We start from the raw sequence: 21,221 nt of genomic DNA, 5'->3' as shown, positions 1-21,221 counted from the left end.
TTTTCACTCACGCCAAGATTTTGAAGAATACTTTTTAGGCCATTATTTATTGGAATTACCCTTGTTGGTATTTCCACTGAAAAAAAAGAGAAAAAATTGCCCCCCTTGATTATGAAAATCTATTTCAAAAAGAGTCATTAATTGGTAGCAATGGGTGAGGCTCCAAACTATTTTTTTTTGCATATTAGGCTGGTCTTGGACCAAGATATTTGAGTTTTAGGTGAAAATTTGGATCTAACTGTATAAAATTGGCAATTGTTTGCATTTCTGGCCCTTACTCCATGGGCTTTTGTGGTCATGTCTTCCCAGAAGGCATATTTTATATTTTTGTGTGTGTGTGTGTGTTTCATCTTCTCGGAGCGAAATGGCTGTCTCAAAGTCTTAATCAAGTGTCAGAAGGGTTAAGAGGGACGGAAAAGCTAGGAAAAGCACAGGAAGGGCTTGTTACCCTCAAATCCTTATCGGCTCTTATAATGGGCACTAGAACTTACGATTTTGAATCAAAATAGCCATGCTCCTAAGTTGTCTTCCTTTTATACGAATTGGCTTGGGAAAAAGACATATAAATGAACAGGTAATACATGGAAGGCTAATAGATCTTTACTTTTATTAAATAGAAAAAATAAGTTTTTTTAACTAAAAGTAAGGAGCGACATTAAAATTTAAAACGAACAGAAATTACTTCGTATATGAAAGGGGCTGCTTCCTCATCACCGCCCGCTCTTTACGCTAAAGTTTGACTCTTTCTCTCAACTCTTCTTTTTAAACCAGTAAAAAACTTTAGCGTAAAGAACGGGGCGTTGATGAGGAAGCAGCCCCTTTTATATACGAAGTAATTTCTGTTCGTTTTAGGTTTTATTGTCGCTCCTTACTTTCAATTAAAAAAATTTGTTTTTTTTAATTTAATTTCTGAACGTTTTTGAATCAATGCATGTTTTGATTTTGGCTCTCCGCAGAGGAATAATAAAAACGAAATTTGCATATTTATTTTTTTGGCTAAATGGCTTTCTTATAGTTTTGATCGACTGATTTTGAGAAAAAAAGAAGCGTGGGAGGAAGCCTAGTTGCCCTCCGATTTTTTGGTTACTCAAAAAGGCAACTAGAACTTTTAATTTTTTACGAATGTTTTTATTAGTAAAAGATATACGTAACTTACAAACTCCTGTTTTTATTACATATATGAGGGGTTCACCCCCTCGTCAGTACCTCGCTCTTTAAAATAAAGCTTAAATTTTGTCTCGATTCATTAAGAATGACCCCTGAATCACAAAAGCCGCCGTAGAATAAATAGTTAAAATTATTAAAAATACTTTAGCGTAAAGAGCGAGGTATTAGGAGGAGGTGAGCCCCATATATGCGTAATAATTTCTGTTCGTTTTAAGTTTTAATGTTGCTCCTTACTTCCAGTTGAAAAAACTTTTTCATATTTATTTTTCCATTGTTTTTTTTAATAATGCTAGAAAATCCTGCGCTCCCTTCATGGAAATTTTCTTCCCCCATGACAAATTCCTCGATGGAAAGTTCCCCCAACATATGCCACTCTTCTCAACCCCTCCCCCCAACCAAACAATCCCCCTGAAAACGTCTGTACACTTCTCAATAACCATTACTATATTTAAGCACTGGTCAAAGTTTGTAACTTGTAGCCCCTCCCACGGGGACTCTGGGGGAGTAAGTAGACCCCAAAGACATAGTTATAAGGTTTTTCGACTACGCTGAATAAAATGGATATCTCAGAATTTTGATCCGTTGACTTTGGGAAAATAATTAGCGTGGAAGGGGGCCTAAGTGCCCTCCAATTATTTTGGTCACTTAAAAAGGGCACTAGAACTTTTCATTCCCGTTAGAATGAGCCCTCTTGCAACTTTCTAGGACCAGTGGGTCGATATGATCACCCCTGGGGAAAAAAACAAATAAACACTCATCCGTGATCTGCCTTCTGGCAAAAAATTCCATATTTTTGTAGATAGGAACTTTTGATGGGTAAGATTAAACTTGATGAAACTTATATATTTAAAATCAGCATTAAAATGCCATTCTTTTGATGTAGCTATTGGTATCAAAATTCCATTTTTTTAGAGTTTTGGTTACTATTGAGCCGGGTGGGTCGCTCCTTACTACAGTTCGTTACAACAAACTGTTTGATTGTTGTAAAGTACTACCTCTGAAAGATTATAAAACAGATTCTTGGGAATTTTTAATTCTGATTTTGGGTATTTACTAAAATTAGTCCTAGTTTCATTCAGTGTGGATAATAGACTACCTTTCATTACAGATCTAGAAATTTTCTTGGAATGTAATATGGGTTTATGCGAAAGTTTTATGTGGAAACTAAACCTTTTTTCTTCTTGTTTTTGCACGTTTTCGTCCCCTTTCCTCCAAAGACCCTTTGTGTGGCAAAACTTCTGCAAAACCACTCGTCACCCTTCCCCCTTTAGTTCGTGGTCTATGTTCTTCCATTGTTTTATCGCTGTGGTTCCTGTGTTATTAAACATCCATATTTTTACCTCGTTTCCAAAAATGGCATCAATATATTGACGTCGGAAGTTAAAAATAATGTGCTAAGTAAACAGCAAAGAAGGTTGTTATCAAATCACAATTTCCCTGGATATCAAAGTTTACGTTCTCTCTAAATTATCATTACGTGCCTCCATAAAAATAGCATAAACTCTTTATTGCCACCAGGTTATCAGAAATTTGCCTTGCTAGCTTACATAAAAAAAATAAAAAAGGTGTATTCCAATCCAAATGTTGACACTTTCCATTGATTTTGTGCAGTTATCTAAAGTTCCTATCTTACCTTGCTGGAGGCTTCTTCCTGCTGTCCTAACAAAACGTATTAAGGTAGTAAAAATTTTTATTATAGGAAATTAATTAATATTCATTTAGTAAATTAATTTCAATAATGAAGAAATATAGAGGGCTGGTAATGAAGGTGGATCAAGTCCAGTTTCGACACTAGCAGCAGTCGAGGTATGCCCTGAGGGCAACCTACATCCAAAAGAGCAGCAACCTTCATCCAAAAGAGCAGCAACCTTCATCCAAAAGACCAGCAACCTTCATCCAAAAGACCAGCAACCTTCATCCAAAAGACCAGCAACCTTCATCCAAAAGAGCACCCTTTAAAAATATCTGAAAATTAAGAACTAAGTATCCTATCTCGGTACTTAAGACCAAAAATTATATCGTCCATAAGCTTATAATTAGTGACTGAACCGACTGGCTGGTACTTTATATCTAAAGTAAATAAGAGATTTCACAAGGCAAAACTCAATAAAATACACAAAATAAGTACTACAGGCAAAGAAGAACTTGCGAACTAAATTCTAAGCGTATATCGTTAGAATTCAGCTAAATTCGTCAATGGAAAGTACCTGTCGCAACAAAAACTTGAGCACCATGGACTTCGTTTTTTTCGGAATGTGATTCCATTTTTCATATGTTTCCAATTCAAAATCTTATAGTATCTCTATATGTTTTATTTGAAAATAAAAAAAAATCGAAAATTAAAATTACAACTTGCATGCTTTTTTGTGTAAAATGCATAAGCTTTGACAACTTTTTTCTTTCACAGTTTTTTAATGCAGTTTTCAACTTTCTTTAAAGTTTGGAAGACTGTTTAAAATCTTTGTTTACGCGTGAAGATCCCATTTTTTGTCCTAAACATTACGAAATATTTGGTATTCTGCTATATATAATTCTCTATTTTGAACTTTTTTGGCTAGACGAATTTGGCGGAATCTTCGATTTGCTCATTTTAAATGCGTAACGGTTAAAACTTAAAAGACACATTTTCTCTTTTTTTTGGCTCGAAAAATTCACACAAAATCAGGAAGGTCCTATTCTAAAGAATAGCAAAAATTCATTTAATTTTATTTATTTATGCATGGCACGAACAATTTTTTTATTAGTTATAGGTAGGGTAAATGGATACTTCCCTTCTTAGAAATCCATTTCATTTTTCCCTAAATATCCACTGAGCTTTCTTATTAAACAGTTCGTGGTAACGAACTGTAGTAAAGAGGGACCCGGCTCAATAGTAAACGAAGCTCTAAAAAACGGAATTTTGATGCTAAAATATACATCAAAGAATCAGATTTTCATGCTGATTTTAAATATATAAGTTTCATCAAATTTAGTTTTTGTCATCAAAAGCTACGAGCCTGGAAAAATTTGCCTTATTTTAGAAAATAGGGGAAAACACCCCTTAAAAGTCACAGAATCTTAACGATCGGCGTATCAGAGAACCCTATAGAAAAATTTTCAAGCTCCTATCTACAAAAATATGGAATTTCGTATTTTTTTGCCAGAAGACAAATCACGGGTGCGTGTTTATTTGTTTTTTTTTTTTTTTTTCAGGGGTCATCGTATCGACCAAGTGGTCCTAGAATGTCGCATGAGGGCTCATTCTAACGGAAATGAAAAGTTCTAGTGCCCTTTTTAAGTGGCCAAAAAAATTGGAGGGCACCTACGCCCCCTCCCACGCTCATTTTTTCTCCAAAGTCAACAGATCAAAATTTTGAGATAGCCATTTTGTTCCGCATAGTCAAAAACCATAATAACTATGTCTTTGGGAATGACTTAATCCCCCACAGTCCCTGGGGGAGGGGCTGCAAGTTACAACCTTCGACCAGTGTTTACATATAATAATGGTTATTGGCAAGTGTATAGTCATTTTCAGGGGGTTTTTTGTTTTGGGGTGGGGTTGAGGGGAGGGGGCTATGTGGGAGGATCTTTCCTTGGAGAAATATGTCATGAGGGAACAGAAATTCAATGAAAAGGGCGCAGAATTTTCTAAAATTACTATAAAAAAAAAACAATGAAAAATAAACATGGAAAAGTTTTTTCAATTGAAAGTAAAGAGTAGCATTGAAACTTAAAACGAACAGAGATTATTACGCATATGAAGGGTTCTAAAAATACTTTAGCATAACTATTGAGGTATTTAGGAGGAGATAAATACCTCGCTCTTTATGCTATAGTATTTTTAGTAATTTCAACTATTTATTCTACGGCCTTTCTGATTCAGGGGTCATTCTTAAAGAATTGGGACAAAACTTACGATTTAGTGAAAAGAACGAGGTATTAACGAGGGTACAAACCCCCTCATATACATAATAAAAATTAAAGAATATAAAAGTATTATACGTAAGTTAATTCTTAAGTTACGTATATTTTTTACTAATGAAAAAATTCGTTAAAAATTAAAATTTAAAGTTGCCTTTTTATGTAACCGAAAAAAATTGCATGGCAACTAGGCCTCCTTCCCCATCCCTTATTTCTCAAAATCATCTGATCAAAACTAAGAGAAAGCCATTTAGCCAAAAAGGAATTAATATGCAAATTTCATTTTAATAATTTATGTGTAGAGAGCAAAAACGTTTCAAAAACGAATATAAAAGTATGTTACGTAAGTTAATTCTTAAGCTACGTATATTTTTTACTAATGAAAAAATTCATTAAAAATTAAAAGTTCTAGTTGCCTTTTTAAGTAACCGGAAAATTGGAGGGCAACTAGGCCTCCTTCTCTACCCCTTATTTCTCAAAATCGTCTGATCAAAACTAAGAGAAAGCCATTTAGCCAAAAAAGGAATTAATATGCAAATTTCATTTTAATAATTTATGTGTGGAGAGCCAAAATCAAACATGCATTAATTCAAAAACGTTCAGAAATTACATAAAAAAACATTAGTTTTTTAACTGAAAATAAGGAGCGACATTAAAACTTAAAACGAACAGAAATTACTCCGTATATGAAATGGGTTGTCCCTTCCGCAATCCCTCGCTCTTTACGCTAAAGTTTGACTCTTTGCCACAATTCTGCTTTTTAAAACAATTAAAAGCTTTAGCGTAAAGAGCGAGGGATTGCGGAGGGGACAACCCATTTCATATACGGAGTAATTTCTGTTCGTTTTAAGTTTTAATGCCGCTCCTTACTTTCAGTTAAAAGAATTAGTTTTTTTATGTAATCACAATAGAAACAAATCACTAAGTTTGCTAATTTTAAAACCAAATGGTTTTTAGAGCCCTGATGATTACTTTTTGGTAAAAACAAAACCTATTCTGTTTCTCAATAGGAGTAGTCTTTTAAGCGTTAACTTACTAAACAGGTAATCTAGAAAAACGAATGAGATTCAATCTATCGTTATCAGTCAGATCAAAGAGCATAGGTAACTCATACGGGTGTAAACTGGCACTAGTGTCGACACTAAGTTTCTTATATCCATAGTTTCGAATGTTGTTCACGCTTCTCATGGTGATTTTGAAAACAAATCCATCCGGTCTTCCTATTTTGACCAGTGTGTTTGCACATTGTGAGTGTTTTAGAAACTATACCAAGTGCCCCAAAGTGGCACCAATGGATCAATATAAATTTAAACTTTTTTCTGGCAAATCAATGTAGAAAAAATCACAGGCAAATTTTGTGATTTTACAACCCTTACCCTAGGAAGCTGGGGTGGGGCCTAAGGGATCTGGGAGGCATAGATATCAGACCTAACGATCCTTTCTTAACAAAGTGGCTATTTTCAAATTTTGATCATTATTCCGGGGGAAAGATATATCGAACTGGCAAGTGGATGGAAGCTGGTTAGTCTCCAATCACTTTTCAGCATCTCCCTCAATAAGCCCTAAAACTATCAACCTGATACCCCCAACCACTTCTGAAACATTGCTGATACACCTTTTTGACAACCAGCATGAGCATGGTGTGTTTTAAATTTTTTGAACATCCTCCTAAACTTTAGCTGAAAGTTTTACCTTAATGTCATGAGTCTTTCTGAAGAATCATGATCAAACAACCCTTACTTTGGGGGGCTGGGGGTCTTGGATCCTCGGAGGTATAATTATTGGACATAATTACTTTTTTTAACACAGTGGCTAATTTAAATTTCAATCATTGTAGAGGGAGGGGCTTCTCAAAATGGTGACAGGATGGGGGCTGGTTGGCCTCCGACCATTTTTCTATATGTCTCTCAACATGCCCTGAAAATGTCAATCTGATACCTTCGACCATTCCTGATTTATTGCTGATACACCTTTTTTTGGCAACCAGCATTAGCATAGTGTGTTTTAAATTTGTTCAACATCCTTCTCAAAATTACCTGAAAGTTACACCTTAATATCTTTTTTAAGACTCAGGATCAAAAATGCCCCCCTATCGAAAAACATACCATATATGTAAACAATGTCAACTTGCGTAACTTACAGCCCTTTGCCGCAGGGACTGGGGAGGGGGAGAGGGGGGGCAATATTATTCCTGGAGGCATAGTTTTTTTTACATCTAACTATATTGAAAAAAATGGCCATTTTAAAAGTTCTATCAGTAGCGGGTCAGAGCGCAAGTTTGAAAGGATGCGCTTCATTACTCAAAACTAACTTGTTTATGTCCAAATTTCATCAATCTCGGTGAGCCATCAGATAAACATAGAACAGGGTTTTGAGGGGATAGAAACCGATCTGGAATATCCCTTCACATTAATACTAATAAAAAGTGTTCAAGTATGTTTTTATAGCAATCAAGATTCTCAAAAAGAAAATTTTAATATATTTAGGGTGCCTGATCACGCGTCTCGTGGTTATTTGTTTAAACAAACCACCCAATCTTGTTATTTTTGACCAGTTTGCTTTCACATTGTGAGCATTCTAGAAACTGTGCCAGGTGTCCGAAAGTGCTTCCAACAGATCCATGGATATGCTTTTGTGACTAAACACTGTTGGGAAATCCTATGTAAATTGCATAATTTAAAGCACTTTCCCTGGGGGGTTGGGGGGTCTGAGATCCTCGGAGGTATAGTTATTGGAACAATGACTTCTTTTAACAAAGTAGCAAACTCAAAGTTTAATCATATTTGAGGGGGCATCTCAAAATGGTGACGGGACGAGGGCCAGTTGGCCGCCAATTACTTTACAACATCTCCCTCAACATGCCCTGAATATGTCAACCTGATACTTTTGACCATTCCTGAGTTATTGCTGATATACCCTTTTGACAACCAATATGAGCATCATTATTTATTGATGGTGATTTTAAGTAGTTTCACGCTTGGAAGATTATTTGACTGCATTTCTGCTCATTTTTGATTTGTTGTAGCTCTTTACTTTTCTTTGAAAACCTTTTGTGAAAATTAATTTCTTCCCTTTTTTTAATGACATAGTCTTTTCATGGAAAAAAGAGAATAATGTTTTAAATCTTTCCAGTTTTTTTTTTTTGTATAAGAATCCACAGTTTAGCTTGCTAACTATACATCGAAAGAAAAATGTTCAACACATTTTTAACTATATACGCTGTTTTAAGAAATCTGGACACACTTAGCATTTCTTAATTTAGTTTTACACTTCCTCAAGATCTCCCAAAAAATTAAATACCATTCCTAAAACATTATATTTATGCTATTTTGACAATCTGGATGCACCTTAACTCTTTTGATTTAATTCACTTGTAAGAGCAGAATTATTAATACAAATAGCCTTCAGATTTTCAACTAAATACCTTCAGTCTTTCTTGATGCATTGCTTGGAATGGCTTATTGGCAACCAGCATAAATACAGCGGTTTTTGATTTAGTTTTAAAGCAACATAAAATTTTAATGAATTTCTCTACTTAATACTCTAGTCTAGAGTATGGTAAAATTGGTGCAAACAGTATTACTGGCTTTCATATAAAGTGAATATACCACTCGATGCCTTTTTTAATGCTGTTTACAAATATAATAATCGCTTCTACCGCAAATTCAGATTTAAGTACTTTTTGACCTCTTAAAGCATTTTTTGACCTCTTAAAATGACCTATATATGGGGTCATTACAAATCTGTAATAGTTTAGAAACAAATTTGGGCTATATATTTGCACATCAGGGGGGGGGGGGGGTAAAGCATAACATATATTAAATACGTAAACTAACCACTGCTGGATTTTTTGGATTTTTCTTCTTTTTTTATGTGTTTGTGCACATCGAATTTTAATGAGAAGAGAGATGACCAGTGCAACAACCCACACACATAAAAAAAACTACTGCAATGGTTAGTTTACGTCTTTAATATAGGCTATGCTTTACCCCCACCCCCACCCCTGATGTGCAAATATATAGCCCAAATTTATTTCTAAACTATTACAGATTTGTAATGACCCCATATATAAGTATTTTTAAGAGGTCAAAAAGTGCTTAAATCTGAATTTGCGGTAGAAGCGATTATTATATTTGTAAAGAGCTTAAAACAAGGCATCGAGTGGTATATTCACTTTATATGAAAGCCAGTAATACTGTTTGCACTAATTTTACCTAGAGTATAACCATAAGTTATACTCATAACTTATGCTAATACTCATATGCTTATAATGATAAGCATATATGTTCTTATGCTTATACTCTTAATACTCATATGCTTATAATGAGTCATACTCATTATAAGCATAAGTAGTAGTAGGATCAACACTTTCAGAGTGTTCTGTTTTCATTTGATTCAACATCCCTATAAGCATTCCCTGAAACTTTCAACTTCCTACCATTAGCCAACAATATTAGCCATGAAAATACAATTCACGTGATATCCCAGTCTCCATGTGATAATGACACGTGGTGGGACATTCATCCCTAAACATAATTGCAGTTCACAAATAATGTGACTTTGTGCACCATTACTAATGGTTAATTGCATAGTTACAAACCTACTATTCAGGGGAAGGTCATTGGATCTTTTGCGGATGATGTGGTTGCCTGAAATATCAAAACATATATTTTTTTCCAAATTTTGAAGAAAACCTATGAGAGGTCTTTCAAATCAATATGGAAGGGAGAAGGGCTGACCTCTAGCCTGTCATTGGGGGGATATTTTTGGACTAATGGCTTAACATGGGTGGTGAGCGATCATATTGTGGTCAATGAGCAATGAGCGATCCATTTTCATTGTGAAAACGAAGTTTTCAAGAGAAATGAGAATGTCGGGAATTTTATGTTGGGAAGAATGTTTTCACACAGTAAGAATTTGATTTAAAAAAAAAATTCTCTTTGGATGATGCACTCGCATTCGTTTGCTTTTAATAATAGAATTCTCAGAGATATTTTGAAAGATAATTGGCACATGAAACACTTGCAGTCACCAACTGGCTATATTTCTTGCTGTATAAATCACTTTAAAAAAACACTATTCGATTTCTTACTTAAGTAGGGGGTGTTTTGATAGGGGTAGCAGCCATCTTTATGTATACAATGGTTTCCCTCAGCACCAAGTTGCTATGACACACTTTACTTTCATTTACAAAACTTGTTCTTTATCAATGAAGACAAATATAGGCCACAACATGATTTCCAAAAGAAAACTCCCACCAAATATTAGGAGGACAAAAGTCACAGAGAATTTCCCTCCATATGAACAATAGTACACCCTCTTTGTCCACCTAAAATTCTGCGGTAGAAAAATAATGTTTTTTTTTTAGCAAAAATTTTATCCATCGCAAATTTTGACAGTTATTCAGATTTTGTAAAACATTCAAATTGCAATCCAAAATTTGAATTCTTAAGCAGAAATGCTGAAAAAGTATTACGACTACTACTATTAACAACAACTCACTACAGAACCAAGCCGCCTGAGGCCAACACAGTTAAATACAATCTTTCTCCATCCTAGTCTATTCAAAGTCTCCCTCTTAAGAAGTTCTCATATCCCTTAAATCTTTCTTTATGATATCCTCTTACCCCATTTGGGGACGATCCGAATGATGATTTGGAAGACTATCAGAATTGATTTTTTTTTTAATCAGCTTTTTTTTTTCAATTGAAACTAAGGATCAGCTTTGAAACCTAAAATGGACAAAATTTATTCTTTATATTAAGGGGGTAGGGGTTGTTTCTTCCTTAGCTTATTGATCTTCACTCTGAAGTTTCACTTTTTTTCAAATTCTTTAAGAACAATTACTTAAACACAAGGACAATTGAATTGGAAAAGGAAGGTTTTTCAAAGCACTAAGAACTTTAGTTTAATGAGCGAGGAGTTTAGGGGAGGGCAGTCCTTCTTAAGTGCAGAATAATTTCATTTTGTTTTAATTTCTTAAGTTGCTTCTTTCTTTTAATTAGAATGTTTTGTTCATTTGTTTAGTGTTATGAAAGAATTCCGGAACAGACTCGAATAACCATTTTCAGGTCTTCATGGGAATTGGGTGATATTAATAGACAAAGAGACTACATACTTCAGCAAGTTAGTCAAGCCAAAAAAACGTTCTAGGATACGTAAGAGCGATAATGATAATCGTGAAGAAGGAACAGAGGGACAGAACAGTGATACTGAGAAGGCAGAGAAGAGGGTGTTTCCAGTAGCGTATTCCTTGTGCGTTGCTGAGGAACCCGAGAACGTCTGTCAACTGTTTTCCGAAAATACGCTAGGAATTTCTGAACAGATGGTGAAAGCTGCATTAAAGAAAAACTTGCCTGGTACGGGAGCTGCGAAAATGGATGAAAGAGGTCGAAAAGAGGAATTTTGATATGAGAGAACTTAAATCATGCAGGGAGCATATAAAACTTTTGAAAAAAAGCCCAAAGCCATTACTGCAGAGCTAGATCTAAATCTCAGTATTTGGAAGATGGGATCAAGAGTCATGGTCAGCTTTATAAACTCTATCGAGAGTGGTGCCTGAAAAACAGTAGACGGGCTGCAAAATCTGACAAATACAGAGAAATTTTTCAGCATGAGTTCAATTTCAGCCTTTTCCACTCCACAAAAGACTTATGTGACAAGTGTGTTGCGATGGAAAATGGTAGCCCTCAAATGAAAGAACAGTTTACTATAAAACACAGCGAGGACATCAGAAATAAGGAAGAAAGTAGAAAGTTTATGGCAGAGGAACAAGAGAGAGGAAAGATGGATCCTGAAAGGATTATCGTAGCGTGCTTTGACTTACAAAAGGTCCTACAGTCTCCATCTGGAGAGGTTTCTTCTTATTACTGTGAGTCGAAACTTGACTGTTACAGCCTTTCATTATCTATAACTGCAATACTCGCGAAGGAACCAGCTACATGTGGCATGCAGGCACTGCGGAAAGAGGCTCGTCAGAAATCAGGAGTCGTGTTTACTGCTTTATTGTGAGCATGGTAGAGGAAGGAGCAAAAGAATTCGTTTTCATATGTGACAGTTGCGGAGGAAAAAACAAGAACCTTGTTTCCCTTTATTTACACCGTGCCAGTAAATTTAAGATAGTAATTACTCACATGTATCTTGAAATTGGGCACACGCAAAATCAAAACGATTCGGTCCATGCTTTCATCGGGAGATTTGCTAAGAACCAAACAATGTATATGCCTTCTCAGTGTTTTCAAATTTTAAAAAGTGCATGTTTGAAGAGTCCTTACAAAGTAAAGGACTTGGGAATGTCTGATTTCCATAATCTTGATAAGCTATGTAGAGAGACTAGTGATAATTTTAACGTCAATATCAACGGGCTTAAAGTGAACTTCACAGAAATCCGAGTATTGAAAGATGATTACACATTGCCTGACGTGAATAGTGTTCGGACGAGCTAGGCAGCTGAAGACATCAAGATGATTGATACAATCAGGAGGTTAAGAAGGGGGAAAGCTTCAGCGAAGATGTCAGCTGGGTCGTGCAAATTGTAAAAGCTGTATTCTGGTCCTGTTCCAATTCGGGAAAGAGTGTACCGTGATGTTTATTATCTTTGTAAAAAAAAAAAATGTGATTCCTGAAACTTACCACCAGTTTTTTAAAGACTTTCCGTTCGATTCTTTAAGAGAAGGTTCTGCGGAGTCGGATGATTCTGATTAACTTTGTTTTATTTTTTAATTTTGATACTTCGTATAGTAATTTTTCATTTTGTCATACTTTGAATATGAATTAAAATAATATGTGGCGAAATATTTAATATAATACGGACCTAGAATGGACTGTGCCTTCCTTCAGCAGGGCTTCTCAAATATGTAACTATTCTATGTCGAAAAATGGGACTTAGGATTGTTTTGTTCTGAAGTAGATAATATGACTACCATCCTATATCTAGTTTTTCGACACTCTGACCTAAGTAGGTCAAAAATATCTTCACTAATAAATAGCCAATACGAAAGAAACTCTACAGTTCGGTTGTTCCCCTATAACCTCTTTTTTGAAGTACTGGAAAAATAATCTTAAAAACTTTAAATAGCTCTCCTGAAAACTAGCTGTTTTGGACATAGGATAGTTTGATTCGTAGCACATTTGGAGGTAGGATAGTTTGATTTTACGCCCATTTGGAGGTAAGATAGTTTCATTCCAGTGTATCGAATTAAAGGTCAAACCCTTTTGGCACAACCAACCATGGGCCAACACAAATTTCTTTCTAATCCGCTTTCTTTCCTTTGCTTTCCTCATACTTTCTATATTGTCCCCAGTTTCTATTGGCAATGGCCTCTTTCTAGCCCCCTCCTGGGGACAGAAAAATGTATTTGTTGAAAATAGTGACACATTGACATGTGCTCTGTGTAAAAATACAAATCTCGGCTTGAACATGCAATTTTGAGCCAAACTATTCTTCCATTTTACATCTTGATTCGTCATATTTGACAATGTTACTATTAGAAGAAATAAGCTAAAAAGTTTTGGAGTATCAATAAAAATCAGCTTATTTATTTATTTTTTTTATTATTAATTTATCTGCCCACACAGAAAATTTTAAGAGAAAGAAGCTATTTCAAACTATAAGGAGGAAAATGGAAGGTAGGTGCAGCTTATTTGGAGTGTTTCAGTTTAAAGGAAACAATAAAGTTGTGTAGCTTCCTCCCTCCCCTGTCTTGGAAAGGGGAATAGGCACGGAAAATGAAATCTTCAATAATGAATCCAGGGCCAAAAAAATAGCCCTCTGTAGGATGATATTGCCAAGCTACTTTGCTAACCATCCTCCAATTTTTAATTCTTAGATGTTTACATAGACTAGCCTACTTGACAGGTCTGTATCTATTGGAATTTTGACAAATCAACATTTTACCTTAATTTTCAAAAGTAGTTTGTCTAGAATTTTACCCCTTAATATTAGGCTCTATGAGTTTATTGTTCTTTTCATTGACAAATCCATGGGGTAAAGGCTAAGGATAGCAGCTTTACAGAAATAGATCTTCAAAAACAAAAGCTTTTATTCATGGTGATTTGTTTTTTGGATATAGGTCTATGTTTAAAATTGGGGCTGCTGAGAAAGAAATGGTTCTAGGCATTAGCTCCCTGGAAAATACCCCACTACAGAAAATATCCCCCCTTGGAAAATACCTACCTGCAGAGAATTGGGTTTCCCACATTTGAGAAATTTATTTGAGTTGTGTTTTTTTTTTTTTTTTAATTTCATTAAGAAGTGGTAAGTAAAAGGAAAGAGAGGAATTTACTCACCATATGAATGTTAAAACTTAGAAAAAACTACACATCCAAAGTTAAAATAAAGAAGAAGAAAAGAAATATGAATGATCAAAATTTAGCTAAAAACATATGGCCAAAAAAGGTTAAAAAGCTTTATCTTCTTTGAAACTGTAGTTGACTTTGGGAACTAACAATTTTATATTCTTTAAGTTTTGATGGACAAAAGCATGGTCAAATTCTACAAGTTTTTCTTATCTTTCAAGTGTAAAACTACCACAAACCCACTTTAATAAATAAATAAAACCCAAAACAAACAGAAATTACAATAGATAACCTAATCAAACTCAGAATGGGGAGGGGGGCTGTCTTCCTCAAAGATATAATTTCCAGGCTCTTCAAATAGGATAAACAAAAATTGCTGTCTCCAAATTTTGATTAGATGTGTTAGAGGAAACGTGGGGGGGAGGGGCTAGTTGCTCTCAAATCACTCTTGACTCTGAAAAAGGCCACTATAACTTCTGATTTCAAATAAGATGAACACCATCTGAAGTTTATATGACCATCAATTGCATACAAAGTTAATATGCCCACTGGACATAACTTACAACCCTATCCCCAGGCCACTGGGGTGTTTTGTCAACCCTGGAGGTATTGTTACATGTATTTTGAACTATTATAAACAAAATCTTTATCTCACAATTTCTATCAGATGTGTTTGGTAAAAAGAGGGGTAGTCAGGGGGAGCTAGTTGCCCTCCCTCACTTTTGACTCTTAAAAAGAAGCTAAAATTTCTAATTTTCAAGAAAATTAGCCTTTTCTAAAGTTAAATAACCATCCCTTCTATAAAAACCCTAAAATGCCTCCAGGGCATACCTTACAATCCTGACTGTCATGCTCTGGGGGTTTGTTTCAACCCTTAAAGACTTGTTAAACAACATTTGGAATATTTTGAATAAAATGGCTCTCTTAAAATGTCTACTTGATGCATTTCAAAAAAACACAATATATGTTTGGGGGGTGATAGCTACCCTCCAATCATTTTGACTGTTAAAAAGGGCACTAGAAATTCTGATTACAAAACGAATGTGCCCCTCCTAAGTTTATATGACCACACTTTCTATAAAAAAACCTTATATGCCCCCAGGGCATAACTTACAACCCTTGCTCTGAGGATTGTAGGAGGGGGGGCTGCCATCCTTAAAGACATGATTCCTGGACCCTTCAATTATACTGAACAAAATGGCTATCTCAAAATTTTAATTGGAAAAGCTTGGGGAAATGATGGTTATGGGGGGGGGGGTTATTACCCTCCAAAGTGACTATTAAAAAGGGCACTAGCCCTTTAAATTTCCAATTGAATGTGCTCTTTTGAGGTTTCTGTGAAAATTCCTTCTGTACCATCTGCCCATGTCCAAAACCAAAAAATAAAACAATGCATTATGGCTGCATTGTTCTTTACTTAGGTAGTGCTACTGTGCTGCCTATGATAGCCTTTTTTGTGGAATTTTTTTATACCTTTTTTTTGTTTTTCTCTTAGACTCCATCATTTTCTATACACTCTGAAGGAGGGGGAGTATATTCCGTGGGGGGGAGGGGGGTTAATGCTGGTCCACCAAAAGAAATATGTTAAGAAAACAATTCTTATTTCATAATATGCAGTATACATTTTAACTGCAGCTCAACTATACTTCACTCCCCCTAATAAGCAAATATATAGCCTAAATAATTTATTTCCCATGTTAGGGCCATTCTGGCAAAATACACAGGAAATATATAATTTGGACAATATATTTGCACATTGGGGAGGAGTTTAGGGGTAAAGTATGGTGGAGCTGCAGTTGAAATGTGCTAACTACAATTATTTTGCAACATATCACCATGATTGATCATCAAAGGAGAAGGTTCAAACCACTTTTTTATTGTTCCAGTGCTGGAATGGTTAGCAGTAACACTATTAGAAATTATACATGTTTTAGTTCATCCTAGAAATGTAATAATACCTGATTGTTATAGGGCATACAATACCTCAAATAATAAAGGCAACAGGCTACAGCCATGAGACCATAAACTATTCAAAAAGTGTGTGGACCTGAACTCCAGTGCTCACACACAAAACATCATGCGGTTATGGTGCCCAATCCATTCCACCATTCCTAAATAAATAAGAACTGATGGCCTCATTTCAGCTATTTAGCTAAATATTATGGAAGAGAAAATATCTAAAAATTTTGCTGTGTTTACACCTCTTTTACTTGATGCAGCTGAATTATACAAGCCAGAAATTAAACTGCTAAGTGCACCAACTTCAGAAAAGTTAGATTGTTTTGATCAGTTGTAAAGTAAACTGAAATCCAAAAGAAGTTCCATGTGTTTCTGTCTGGAGGTTTTGGTCTTTATCATTTTGCATTAGAAGTGGATCTGAACTTAGATTTTTTTTAACCTGATGTTGTCATATGATTTGCTACCTGCTGTAAAAATACCTTTGGGTTTAACTTCAACTATGGCTATGTCTATTGATAGCATTTTTTCCTGGAAATATTTTGTGCAGTTGTCTTTCTCCTGGAGTTCTTCTAGCACCTGGTTCTAATAATTTACTTGTGGTTCTGGCTTTAAATATTAAAGGAAGAGGCTGCTCTATATTTCAGAAGCAACAAAGAATGTGTATAAATGAATCACCTAACCCATTTAATTTTTCTTATAAAAAACAACAAGAAGCATAATGTTTTCTTTGATCTGTTTGTTTTCTTTGAAAAAACAGATTTTCTATTTTTATGGTATGCATAAGTGAGAGTTTAAATGCTTGTTGCAGATGTTATTGGAAAGGGAATCAGTATAAAAGAATAGGTATGCTGTGGATGAATTGTCAGCTATAGAAATAAAATATAATACCCATCTGCTGAGAACAATAACATATATGAAGCATCTCATTCTTTTGTCAATATACAAACAAGGGAAACAAGAAAGGAGTATTATTGTCAGAAGTTTATCCTTACAAGAAATGATACAAGACAAACATGGAGAATAATTGACTCAACACTTTCACCTCATTGTAAGACTCAATAGCAAAACATGGTGCCAAACATCACAAAAAATTAAGAAGCCCAACAGTTGGATGATAATTTTTGAAATAGCAATAATATTTTTAAATAATTGAGTGCACACCAACCCATCACTGATGTGAATCCTTTAAAGATACTGCTAAGCAGTTGGAGCCAAATAATGACTTGACAAGGACATATCAGGTTTTGCTAGAGGATTAAGAGATGGCCACCAAGTCACTCAACCTGTGTGAGACTACAGAAATTGGCCACATTGCAAAGTTAGCTCTAAAGTCAGTCTTCTTCTTCTTCTTCAGTTAGATGAGAAATGTGATTTAGAGTCAAGATTATTTACACCTCTTCCTTTTTGTCCCTTTTATGATGTGTGTTGGACTATTACAGAGGGCTCCTAGTTGTCTATTTGGAAAAGCTCTTTGAGTTTTAGGAACTGGATTATACTTTAGTATATTTTGACTCCAGTATTCATTGTTTACATCTAGTTAGCTTGGTTTTTAGTGGTAGCTGGTAGCTCAGTTTTAGTTATATTTTTTGCAGTAGCTCTTTGAATTCCAGGAACTGTATAATGTAGGCATATAATTTGACTTCCATACTCTTTGTGGCAGTTTAGCTGAGCCAGGCTTTTCACCTATGGTGGAATATTGTGGTGCTTGAAGCACTGTATCAAATGGTTTACTTTGAAGGGTATGGGGTTCAGGCAATAGTATATTGCATTCAAATAGGCAATGGCTAATTATTGAATTTCTTATTTTGCTATATCTGCAAAATCAAGGAGAGGGAGTTAGACCAGTATAATTTGGGATTTGATACAAGAACCCTGCAGATTTAGCCCACTTGATCCTGCAGAGATTCTATGGTAAATTTTGGAGTCATATTTATTGAAGAAAGGAGATAAATTTGGTCTATCATTTACCAGACGGGCCTCTGATAATCTCCATTGAAATATACTTCTGAGTGAGATTGGTCTCCCACTTGGCTGGTCAAAACTTAGGAAATTTTTATCAGTTTCATCAGCATGGTGATTTCCTGAGTGGCTTGGAATATATTAAAATTTGTCATTGTGCCTCTTGAAGTAATTGCATGTGTGGGTGTAAGACAATAGAAAGTATCTATGTTCATCTTATAGTGAGAGGCCATATCCAGAAGCTCCCTTTTTGACATGGAATCAGAATATAGTACAATATTTTGCACATTAGAACTAGATTAGTAAAACTATTCTTTACATACTCCAAAGCCATAATAATGGCATTTAAGTTAACTGACACGATAGAAAGATAATCAAAAAGTTTGTTACCCATTGTAATATTGAGTGGTGGGAGACAAGCTCCACATGACACCTTTTCATTTATTTCGGCTCATAAGCAAAAATTTGGAAATGCTCTTTAGATGTACTTTTTTTAAGTTTAGCAAGTTTACTCTGAATGTATTGAATTAGAGTGGGTTCATTTGCCCAGTATGGAATATTAACATGTGTTTTAAAGAGTACCAAAGTCCATAGAGGCGTTTGGGGGCAATTGACATCAGAATCAATACTAGGGCCACTTCTTTTTCTTATTTACGTCTATGAAATTGGAGATCTATTAACTAATTGCACTTTAATAAGTTATGCTGGTGATGAAGTTCTCCTTTTTTTGTGTTTTTGATAGACATCCTTGACATTATGATCAAAAGGGCTCTTTGCAGACTTGACCTCTATTTGATGTGTAACCATCTTTCTCTTGATATTTCTAAAACAAAGTACATTGTTTTTTCAACTTTAAATTCTTTCCTGGTAAATTTTTAAAATAGTAATATTGAAGTTGAAGAATTAGTCAGTTTTAATGCCTTGGCATGATTTTAGATGAATCAGTGTGTGAGAAACAGTACATATAACCTCATCAATCAATGCTTCAAGAGTTACAGGTCTTCTTTTTAGGATAAAGAAAATTATGTGCTGAATAAATGCCTAAATTTTTTTTTTTTTATTGGTTTATAGCTACAATATATTAATTATGAATGCTGTCTTTGGGCAAGCTCGTTTTGTTATAACTTAAAAAATATGGACACATCAAACCAGGGCAGTTAAAGCTTTATGTTTTAATCAACATCTCACAAAGGAATCTTATAGAAAAGGAAGATTTCTTGATATAAAATCCCTAGATGACCTTAGAGTTCCTTCTTTTGTTTTTAAAACTGCAAAGGATTTTGCATTAAACTGCTTGTTAAATTTGTACCTATTCTACAGTTCTACATATTAGCATTCCACCCTTGCTACTTCTGAAACTGGCTTGCCAATTGTCTTGCTGGCTCCTAGGGTAGTTAAAAAAGACAGACTTAAAGCAGGTGTCTCAGATGAAATATGCAGAAAAAATGTGACAATGTTGGGATTTAGATTGACTACAGGTCAAGTTCTCTTTGTCTGAACCATCTTGTAATTCACAGTGCAGGCCTAGTCTCTCTAGGGATATCATATATAATCTGATTGACCCATTCTTTCTAATTTAATTTTATTAGAAAACTAGGAGAATATGGAATTGGAAGTGGTTCCAACATGCCCTATAAACTTTGTTTAGAAATCTTATCCCTTGTCATGTCAGTTTGTCTGTTTTCTCTCTGAGGATTGGACCTTTTTTCGTCCTGTTTTATTGCAATTAATTACTTGTATTGTGTATCTGAAACCTTTTGTGTAGTTTTCCTGAACCATCTCATGCCAGAGATTTAGTATGACTCAATCAGCAAATGCCTATTTTTCTTCCAACTATTCCCCATATGTTTTTTTTGTGTGTTCTTCCTAAGACTGAAAATCCAAACGTTTTCGTGTATTTTTCTTGTGTTTATTTCACAGGTCCCACTCATTTCTTCAACTTGTGCTATTGATAATGAGTATAGTTGAATTCTAACTTTCTTTCTTTATTTTGTCTAGACGTAGTCACAGCTAGTTGTTCATTTCTGCATGTTTGTGTATTTTTAACAATTTATATTTGTTTTTTCAGATTGGATAACGTTTTTCAGAGAGGCAGGTGTTCCCGAAGGAGCAACTGCAAACTATGCTCAGATATTCAAAGCCAACCGAATAAAAAAGGAGCTGCTTGTTGATCTCAACAAGGACTACCTCAAGGACATGGGAGTATCAGTTGTGGGAGATATTATATCCATCTTGAAACATGCCAAAATTACATATGAAAAAGTATGTTTTTTTTTTGCTAATTGAAGTTTGTTAGTCCAGTATAGTCACCAAAAATGGATTATTCTTTTTTGTTTCCAAATAAGACTGACATGAAATATTCAACCAAAAATTAATCTTCCAAACACATTTCACATTTCTAACTATTTAGGATTTAAATGCTGGCTCAAATTCTAAGTAATTAACAATGTGAAATGTCTTGTATGAAAATAGCCTCTACTCTTGTCAGGGTATGTAGAGTCATATAAATATGTAACCTATAGAATCCAATTGATATTTTGAACTTTTAATCTTTCATTCAGTTCACCTGTTAGTCTTCAAATAGCAGTTTGTCCTTTAAGTCAAAGTTAGTGTTAGAATGTACTGTTTAGATTAAAGATACAAATATAAACTTAGCTATTATTTGAGGTGCTATGAAACGGTTTGTTGTACAGATAATGTTTTATTTAAAACAGAAGTCTGACAAGCATCTGCTGCCAAACTTACGTTGGCTATGGCATAAAGGGTGATGGAGAAACCTTTGGCTTGCTATGGTTCACCAATTGTATGTATGGAAACTTCTTGAATAAATCTGCAGGAAACAAGATGCAACATTCATACCTTTCTGCCAAAAGTTGATGGTGGTAAGAGACGTGTTTTAGGAGAGACTGTAGGCCTACTTTGTGCCTTCAATAGTCAGG

The 21,221-nt window shown here is 34.8% G+C and overlaps 1 protein-coding gene across 1 annotated transcript in view; it reads left to right on the top strand.

The window, feature by feature from the left end:
• The window catches only part of LOC136029453 (uncharacterized protein C19orf47-like), a 46,443-nt gene that overhangs the window by 4,642 nt on the left and 20,580 nt on the right, over nucleotides 1-21,221 (top strand). Inside the window, exon 3 of the mRNA XM_065707864.1 lies at nucleotides 20,351-20,544. Coding sequence (XP_065563936.1) covers nucleotides 20,351-20,544 — 194 coding nt within the window. The remainder of the gene's footprint in view (nucleotides 1-20,350; nucleotides 20,545-21,221) is intronic.

Source organism: Artemia franciscana, chromosome 7, assembly GCF_032884065.1.
Source record: "Artemia franciscana chromosome 7, ASM3288406v1, whole genome shotgun sequence".
NCBI classification, from domain to species: domain Eukaryota; kingdom Metazoa; phylum Arthropoda; class Branchiopoda; order Anostraca; family Artemiidae; genus Artemia; species Artemia franciscana.
The sequence above is the reverse complement of the archived record's forward strand: the minus strand, read 5'-3'. Positions and strand labels throughout refer to the sequence as shown.